Below are 9,639 nucleotides of genomic sequence, written 5' to 3'. Positions count from 1 at the left end.
TACTTTTTTTTATAGCTAGCCTGATCCATCCATAATAGCTAGCCACGTGGATTACCTGTCATAAAAAGTTCTTGGATTTAAGTTGAGAGAAAATTATAGTTAAATTGATAAAAGTAAATGTATTAAAGATGAGTGAAAGAAAAATAAAAAATAAAAAAATACATTTGCGCTTGTTACACATAGTCTGTATAACTCCTCGGTTCTAAATTTTTAGTAGCAGCATCCTAAGTTGATGTCTCTTTTTTTTATGGATACTGGCGTACTGCTAGACTGACTGACCATCTTGACCGATGAAGTGTACCGATGACTTAATTTTGTAATTTTTTTTTAGTAATTTTTTTATTTTTGTGTTTTTTTAATATTTTAAAATGAATATTAAAATAATATACAGAAATAAAAATATATATAGTTAAAAAACTACAAAATGAAGTGATCAGTAAACTTCAACAGTCAAAAACGCCTATTGAAAAAGCATTATACCTTTTTTTATTTAGGTAAATTTAGAAGGAATTTGACAGAAGATGAAGATGAAGATGATAAAATGAGTTTTGTTACATACAAGCACAGTCGCGCATTAATCTGTGTACCAATACTGATTTATTCATACTTAAAATTTAAATTAACACTGTTTTCAATAAAATCTACTTTTTAACCAATCACATTACATCGGTGCACAAATTAGTGTATAATTGTGCTTGCAACTATATTTTTCCTGATAAGATATAGAATGAAGACTAGCATTACTGTTCTTTCCTACCTAACTTCTTGTCTTACGATATTATATCAAATTATGAAATTTATATAAAAGCTTAAATGATATATCTTCAGTTGAGAATATAATTTATAGCTCGTATCCATAGACCGTTTAATCTAGAGATTAGACAACCAATCACTTTTATTGAAGAGCATATAAACATAAATTATAAGAAATAAGTAATAGTTGCAGTCATGAATGTATAAGTATTGTGCAAATATTTTGAAAATGTGAATAAATATAGGATCTACATAAAAAAAATTAATTTTTGAATAATGGATCTCATTCTTTTTCAAAACAACTGCATGTTATTTGCATACTCTATAACTGTATATAGTATTATTCTTATATAATCGTGTTCACGTGATCACTGCAGTGAGGTGAGTGAATCGATCCAATTGCTCAATGTCTTAATGGCATAGCATGGATTGTCTCACAAAAAACCCTAACCACATGGTGTTTTTTAAACAAGACTATCTTGGAAGACAGAACCTATTCTATTTCTCTCCTCTCTCACTAGCACTTGATTAATGGTCTAAAGCTTTTTCTTAGATTTTCAAGCCTAATATTTTGGTTCCGGGTATTTAGTATTTACATGATAGTGATCCAATACATGGTAATATTTGCTTTTTGTGAATTGTATAAATCATTTACATTGAGATCACTTGATGATCAGGTGTAACAATTCTCCTGCGTGTATTTGTTAATAATATTTCACGATTACATCGTTGTTTTGCATTTATTTTTTCTAAACACATCATGCCCTTATTTATTTCCTTTATTCAAATATACAAAATACCAACGATTCTTCAATTGCTATCGCTGTTTCCCACCTATATTTCTCCCACTACGTAGACATATCCACAACATACACAAACAGCTTGAGTACTGTCATTCCTCGAATAGTTGTTGGTGAAGATGGTTTCACTCATGAGGGAGTTATTGTTTTTGGATGTTTGAGCCAAAATGCCAAAGAGAGGAAGAAGATATAAGGGAATTCTTAACCAAGCAGGCCATGCAACGATCAAACTGATCTCACAACTGAGGTGTTGCTTCCTCCTTCGGAGAACTCTGCAAAGGAAACAGTGCAAGAACCGTTAGGACTTATGAGACAATACCAGTGAGCAAGGATCAGCTTACGATGATTCTAAATTATCAAGTGATTGAATTCTTCAAATCAGTTTTTGTTTTTGAAGTTGTCTACCATGAAATCTAGATTCGTTAAATAATTTATGCTTAGTGTTAAGATATAATTTAAATAATTAAATTTATAATTTTCCATCCGCTTAATTTTTTGAGACAAGTGGTGGTTTAACTTGAATTTGAACCCTAACTATATAAAACTATATCTATGTTACTGCTTGCTTTAGCAGTGAAAATCTGCGACATGGAAACCAGAATTTTTTTAGCAATCCTATGCCTCATGTCACACGTGGGCATGGATTCACCTTTTGAAAACCATTCCTGTCATGCATCAAGGATATGTGTATAGCAAATAGATTGCAATATTAGAGGATAGACAGAATTCTTTTTTTGTTTTCTCACCAGAGGAGTCCCCTTGGCTGCCCTTTCAGCCAAATAGGCACAGGGCTTGAAGAATTCTCCATAAATCTTAGACCATTCCTCCAATTTTGAATAAATGTATTTGGATCCGAGAGAATCGGCCCAGAACATGATGCCTCCCCTGATCAATTGCCCCCAACAGGTTTAGCAAGAATTGCATGAAGTTGGGAAAATTACATAAAATCAATGAAACTAAACAAACCTGTAGGGGGGGAAACCCACTCCCATAACAGCAGCAGCATCAAGGTCTGATGCATTGACTGCAATACCTTCGGCAAGAATTCGGCAGGCCTCATTCACCATGGGAAAGAATATCATCTCCACAATGTCCTTTTCCGCTAATTTCATTAGCTGTTTCCAAGTTCAATTAAAAATTAAGAAAAACTTATATAGGAGACTAGTTCATTTTACAGCTAGTAATATAATATTGCTCATAATACCCAGCTTGGTATAACAGGTGAGATGTCAAATATAGATGCTATATCAAAAACGTCTATCAAAGTATGTATGTGGGTGGGCAAGTATGTGCGCTCATGTGAGTGTACTCTGTGTGAGATAGAGAAAGACCTTTGGGTCAATGGTCACACCATTAATGCACCTTGACTTCTCGATATATTTTGACAATTCAGGATCAGGGCTGGCTTTGCATTTCTCATCATACAAATAGAACCCTTTGCGCGTAGTCTCACCTGAAACAGAGTCCATGGTATACCAAGAAATACTGAAAAGATTCATACTGAATTTGAATAGGTTTCTCATTTCACCCATTGTGTTAAAATGATCAACTACTTTCCTCTCAAGTTTGAATGCCAAACTCATACCTTCTCTCTTATCCTCCTGCAAAAGGGGGATAAGCATTGAATTATATGTTCGCTCAGGAAAATTCTGAACAAATTGCATGCTAGTTGCAATTGCGACATGGAAACCAACTAGATCAGCCAATCTGCGGGGATAAAATAAGAATTAAGATCCAGTTAAATGAATGATGATTTAGATCAAGTTGAGAACCACCACCAAATAAGATGACTGGGTCACAATATTAGATATTGATTAAAAACCTGAAAGGGCCCATAGGCATTCCGAATTTGGTGATAGCCCCATCAATCTCATAGAGATCTGTACCACGCTCGACGAGAAAAATAGAAGCTTGTGTGTAAGGGAAGAACATCCTGTTGACAGCAAAGCCAGGACAATTTCCAACCACCACTGGAGTTTTCCCAATGTTTTTCCCTATGTCTAGCAAATCAACAATCACTTGGGGAGGCGTCTGCTTAGTATGAACAATCTCCAAAAGTGGCAGGACATGAGCTGGACTGCATGAGAAGCATAGTGAAACAATTAAGCACAACAGATTGCAGATGAAAAACAATAGCAGTTAATCTTGTACTACCAGAAGAAATGAGCTCCAACAATACGATCTTGGGAAATTGTCCTATTTCCAATCAGGTTCAAGTCAATTGTGCTAGTGTTGCTGGCAAGTATGCAATGTGGTGGGCAATAGTTTTCAAGATCACTAAAAATTTGTTGCTTTAGAGAAACATTCTCGATAACAGCCTGTTCCAAGGATCAAAGGCAAATACTGAACATCTTTTTTTCCCTGGTTTCTGAATCAACAACAATGACAAAGGTAAACTAATGCATTGTGAACTACCTCTATCACCATATCCACGTCTTTAAAGTTTTCGTAGTTGAGGACACCCTTGAGTAGAGAGACGGTTTTCTCAAACTTCTCTTGAGACATTTTCCCTTCATGCACATGGCTTTGCAAATTGGCTGGATGAAAAGGAATTCCATAAAATAAGATTTCAAACTTTCAAGAAACAAAAAACAGTTGGAATTCGGTGTTCACAAGAATCGAAGCTATAATTTAAGAGTTTTGTTATGTATAAGTAAAGTTGCATACTAATCTGTGTATCAATACTGATTCCTTCATATTCAAAATTTAAATTAATATTGTTTTCAATAAAACCTACTTTTTAATCAATCACATTATATTAGTGTACATATTAGTACATAATTGTGCTTGTAACTAGATTTTTCCATAATTTAACAGAATTACTATAAAAATATTAGAATTTTTTTTTCAAGAATTAAATGAGGCGAAATACTAAAAAAATCTTTTAAAACCAAACGCTGAACTTAAATATCAGTAAGATAAGTCTAGCCTCACCTCTGACTCTATCAATCCCAGTCTCTAAGGATTTGTCGTCTACTTCTTTCAGGATTACTTGATAACCACCAAGAATTAATGTCGTTGCTATTCCAGAGCCCAGTAGTCCTCCACCTAGGATTGCAATTTTATTCACTCGTCTTGGCACCAAACCCACGTCAGTAATCCCAGGTACCTGTTTTAAGGTTATAAGAAACGTTTCTTAGGAAATCAACCTCGGAAATAGGACTCAACCAATGAGACATTGCTTTTGCAAAAGGTATGAAGCCTTCATAAATGTGGGGATTTATCCAAGTTCCTGGCGTATGATTTACAAGGACAAGAACTACCAATCTGTAAAATGTCAAGCTGAACCTTAAATTTGTGATTTTCGACCTCAACCCAACTTTCCAAAGACATAGGAACGTAACTAATATTCACCCGTAAGCCACCCACCCTAATGCTACAAATAATACGAGCCTATACCAACATTCTAGTACCGACGATGGCTCCGGATTTTCTTAACCTGTTATTACCTTAATTCCTCTACTAATACTTCTATGTCGACAAAATTTCCTTAAATTCAGTAAACTTCCATGAACAGGTTTCAACTCTAGAACTAGAAGAACCGAAGTTCGAAGTATATATACATGATCAAGTAAAAAAACAGTCATAAATATACCCCAAAATGGAAAAAAAGTCTTCTGGCAGTCAAAACAAATTAATTTTCAAACCTTTGACGTTCCACTCTGAGCAAAGAAAATGTGGACCAAACTCTTGGAAGTGTCAGAATACAAAAGTTCCTGAAAAGCTTCAGCTTCCTGTCAAAATCAGACAGCATGCATCAAGAAGTTGCATATCACTGTTTCGTTTACAAGCGAACTAAAAGAATGGTAAAGACAGACAAAGTCGACCTTAAATAGTCCAGCTCGGGGACCGGAAACTATACCCTCTTCGATGACATCAATGCAAACCAATGGGTGCTGAAGATGGGGAGCCTGTTTCTGGGCCTGAGCTCTGGCAAACTTGAGTATTTCCGTTGCTTCCCCAAGGGGTTCTATTTTGTCGTTCTTGTAAAGAGAAGCCACCCATGGCCTTCTGCGGTCCAAGATGTCGAGGGCCCATCGACGTGCAGTGTTTACCAAGTCGTCAGGTGAGACGATGGCATCCACGAGGCCCCAACTGCAAGCTTCGTCCCCTTGGACTACTTCTGACGTCTATTTAATAAAGCATGCACAAACCCCGGGGGGTGGAGAGAGATTGATGTAAATACTTAATTGTAATTTTTTTTTAAAAATTCAGTTAATTTACAAAAAAGAAAAACCTAAATTTCGATGTATGGAAACATGGTATTAATTTTGTAATTAACTCAAAAAATGATAAAATAATCACAACATATATATTACCAGCATCATCCCAAGTGCCTTTGAGAGACCAACAAGACGTGGAAGTCGCTGTGTTCCTGATCATGAAGTCAGGAGGATATTAGACATAGGTGTAGAACAATGATTCGCATTTAGGTTACGTTACATATAATTATTTTTACCTATTTTTTTTATATATTTTATTTATATGATTGGTTAAAATAATTATTTAATATTAAAAAAATAATGCAGTCAATCACATTAATATAAAAAATATATAAAAATGACTGTATCTATATAGAGTTTTTATAGCGATATATCTACAAATTTTTTTTTTTATAATTCATTTCTAAATCATGATAAATAAAATACGACACTTCATTAAAAATAAATTTTAATATTATCAAACTATATATCCTCTAATTTTTTTTATTTTTATTTTTGTAGAATTGTAAAATAATTATAATTTTATTATTTTTCTTTGACAAATAATAGATGGAGCAATTAAAATAGTCGTACTTACTTACCCCCAAGTCCAGGAATTAGTCCAAGCGTCAGTTCAGGCAACCCTAATTGTGCAGTGGGAGTTGATATTCTGGCATGGCATGCCTGATCATGATCATGATCCATCCATCCACCAAAACAATCAAATATCATCATGATTAACTCAACGTATAAATATAATTAGTACGTAAGTACAGAATTAGATAGCTAATAACTAGCTTGCTTCGAATACCATTGCAGTCTCTAATCCTCCACCCATGGCAAGCCCATCAATGGCAGCAACTGAAGGCTTTCTCGCAGCTGAAACAATTTAATCAATTATTATGCAATAATTCAAAATAAACGAATATATATTCAACGCTAGCTGATTGATATTCAAAAATCCATATATATATAAAAATCCATATATATATGTATGTATGTATAGGCACCTTCGAAAATGTCAGTGATGACCTCGACAGCCATATAGCCAGGCCTTTGTTCTTTCTCCACTGAAAACACACCACGAGAATTAGCAATATCATTAATGATCAGGAAATTACATTTTTACTCCTAGAATTAATGTACAAAATAAAAGATCAACAGAAAGCATATATATATATATATATATATTACTGGTTCCCCCTTGACTTCCTTCAATAGCTGTAACATCAAAGCCACCACAGAAATTTCCCTTGGCTCCTGCATGCTCCAAATTAACATTACAATATATATATATATATATATAAGAAATTAGAGTCGCTCCAATATATCTCAATCAACTCCAATATTATATGCTACATAAACATATATATATTCACTCACCAGTAATGACAATTGCTTTCACATCATCTCTTCCTAATGCCTCCTCGTAATTTTCTTTTAAGCTGCGAAACACTGACACAGAGAGAGAGAGAGAAGTCAGATCAGCGAGATCAAGGTGGCTAGCAGCCTAGCTAAATCAATATTTCATGAGCATGACGTTAATAAAAACTCCATTAATATCCGGCCTTCTGAGCAATTGCTAGGAAAATTTCAAAATATCAATCGTGTATATATATATATATATATATATAGGGAGTATCCCAGAAACTGAAGTTCCCAATTACGTACTAGAGTTCTGAGCAAGTTTACACATCATATCTCTCCTGGAAGAAAAATCTAGAAAAAAGCGCAAATTAACTATATATGCCATATATATTAATTCCTATAAAAAAGAAAACTATCCCATATATAAATATATATATATATATATCAATCCATGATTTTATTTTATTTATTCATTTTATTTTATATTTTTTTTTTTATCACAAAACCGTCCTCAGAACAAATTTAAAAAGGTACAATTTACTGAAATGTTTCCATATTTTTTAAGGCTTTTGAGATAAATAATTTTTTGGATTTTGAGAAATTAGCATAGGAAATTTTGAATAAAAATTTCTTTCAAATATATAATTTGTATATTGAAGTTTGCAAAAATTAATATATAAAATCATAAAGTTGTTTAAATGTAATTTTTTTATATGTTTTTTTACTTTTCACTTAAGTCTAAGGTCACATTTGGGCAATAATGTGATTTCAGATATTCTGTAAATAAATAATAAAAATAATAATAAAAAATAGGTATAAAGTAATAATAAAATAATAAATAATAATAGAATATTCTCGTAATTATACTGATCTAGCACCTAAGTACGTAAATGATTGGATGAAAAGTCAAAATTCTAAACTAGAAAATTTGATAAGATTAAAATTAGATCCTTGAATTGATGATTATAATAATAAAAAGAAAAACAAGCTAAAAATTAGAAAAATCCTCAACCAAACAGGAACTATTAGCAATTGACATGAAATCCGCAAGCGAGAAAAGTGTAGCTGGAACGTCCATGTGGGCCTAAAGGAAAAGTACCATCACGGATTAAAAAAAAAAAAAAGCATTAATTTAAAAAACAAAAATACACAGGCGTCCATACGCATGCTCATCATTTTTTAATTATAAGATATAACATGCATGCATGTGATCATCATCTAAAGTTTAGAGCGGAAGAGGGCAGGACATGAGAACCGTACCATTCTTATAAATATTTATATAGGGGTTTCGGCCCCAACGATTTTCAAATTTGTTTAAAAAACTAGTTTTTTATTAAGTAAATTAAATTAAAAATCTAGATTTTTATCATTTATATGTGTGTGTGTATATATATATATATCACTTCTCCTCCAAAAATAGAGCACTGTTTAGTTCCGGCAGCCAGGCGGCCGGCCCTGTAGAAGGTCGGCGTTGATACATGATATTGAATGGTTGTTGTGATCACAGACCTCCCGTACGTCAGCTCCCAACTCCATTGAAAGAATCACATAACTAAACCATGCATGCAAATCATGTACTAATTGTGACGAGACGTACATGAAAATTATCTTTTATTCTGTAAAAATGGAATATATATATATATATATATTTGTGCGTGTGTGTGTGTAATACATATGAACGTTTTAGAACTGAAAAGTGGGGAAAAGAAGTAGTACCATCAAAGGAGAGGGAGTTAACTGGAGGATTGTGAATGGTCATGAGAGCCACCCCATCATCTCCTACCTCCATTGCTATTCTTCCACCTGGAGTACTACTGCTACCCATTATTTGATCTGCTATATACAATACTGTAAAATCTCTCTCTCTCTCTGTCTCTCTCTCTCTCTCTCTGTGGGCAAAGAGCTCGGGCTATTAGTCCTGGTGCTCCTTGGTTTCTTCTATATATAAGAGCGGCACGTTGACAATATATAAGCATCCGAGATGGAGGACGGATATCATGAGGTAGAATTAAATATTTTAAAAAATTGATTTTTCTTATCTTTAATTTTTTTATCAATATAAAAAAAAATCAACAGAACTATGATTAAAATTAAGATAATGAATTATATTTATATGTATATATAATTAAGAGTTATAGTACTTAGAGAAATTAAGATTCCTGATATTTTCTTCTTTAATGATTGAACGGTACCTTAATAATCCAAAAAAATATATTTTAAACCCGCTAGAAATTACAACCAATACAATTATATTATTTGTTTAGTTTCTCTGCATACCAAATCTCACACGGTACTTCCATTAAAAAATTATAATTTTTATAACTAAATGGCAACAACGTTTACTCCTGACAGGTTTGACCGGAATTGTTAATACCTAGTCGTTAGTGCATGCATGTTAGTTTGCTCAAAAAGGTTGTTTTGTTCCTAAGTCGGAGCAGCGGTATGCATCCCTTACACCAATTACATTCTAAGATTTTATAGATAAATAATATTTATAGTCTTAAAATATATAAATT

The 9,639-nt window shown here is 33.1% G+C and overlaps 1 protein-coding gene across 2 annotated transcripts; it reads right to left on the bottom strand.

Moving 5' to 3' along the window:
* Window positions 1-1,419: 1,419 nt before the first annotated feature.
* LOC122300415 (glyoxysomal fatty acid beta-oxidation multifunctional protein MFP-a-like) lies at window positions 1,420-9,040 on the bottom strand. 2 transcript variants are annotated; one of them, XM_043111050.1, is made up of 18 exons: window positions 8,840-9,040; window positions 7,139-7,210; window positions 6,950-7,015; window positions 6,766-6,825; window positions 6,567-6,634; window positions 6,358-6,439; window positions 5,873-5,928; window positions 5,381-5,683; window positions 5,201-5,287; window positions 4,488-4,662; window positions 3,969-4,090; window positions 3,708-3,871; window positions 3,376-3,630; window positions 3,139-3,260; window positions 2,885-3,006; window positions 2,520-2,668; window positions 2,300-2,438; window positions 1,420-1,825 (listed from the first exon to the last, which is right to left on the bottom strand). In XM_043111050.1, the coding sequence occupies exons 1-18, from the start codon at window positions 8,946-8,948 to the stop codon at window positions 1,790-1,792; spliced, it is 2,187 nt and encodes a 728-aa protein (XP_042966984.1). In that variant the 5' UTR covers window positions 8,949-9,040; the 3' UTR covers window positions 1,420-1,789. The 2 variants fall into 2 exon arrangements, with proteins under 2 accessions (XP_042966984.1, XP_042966985.1); XM_043111051.1 differs by lacking the exon at window positions 6,950-7,015.
* Window positions 9,041-9,639: the final 599 nt, after the last annotated feature.

This window comes from Carya illinoinensis, chromosome 2 (assembly GCF_018687715.1).
Source record: "Carya illinoinensis cultivar Pawnee chromosome 2, C.illinoinensisPawnee_v1, whole genome shotgun sequence".
NCBI lineage: Eukaryota > Viridiplantae > Streptophyta > Magnoliopsida > Fagales > Juglandaceae > Carya > Carya illinoinensis.
The sequence above is the reverse complement of the archived record's forward strand: the minus strand, read 5'-3'. Positions and strand labels throughout refer to the sequence as shown.

Excerpts from the sequence above, each read along its gene's own strand:
- LOC122300415 (XM_043111050.1), bottom strand. The coding sequence starts at position 8,948 with ATGGGTAGCAGTAGTACTCCAGGTGGAAGAATAGCAATGGAGGTAGGA. Across the intron at positions 6,635-6,765 it reads CATCACTGACATTTTCGAAG|CTGCGAGAAAGCCTTCAGTT; the intron begins GTGCCTATACAT and ends AAATTGTTTCAG. Across the intron at positions 5,288-5,380 it reads CCCGAGCTGGACTATTTAAG|GAAGCTGAAGCTTTTCAGGA; the intron begins GTCGACTTTGTC and ends TGATTTTGACAG.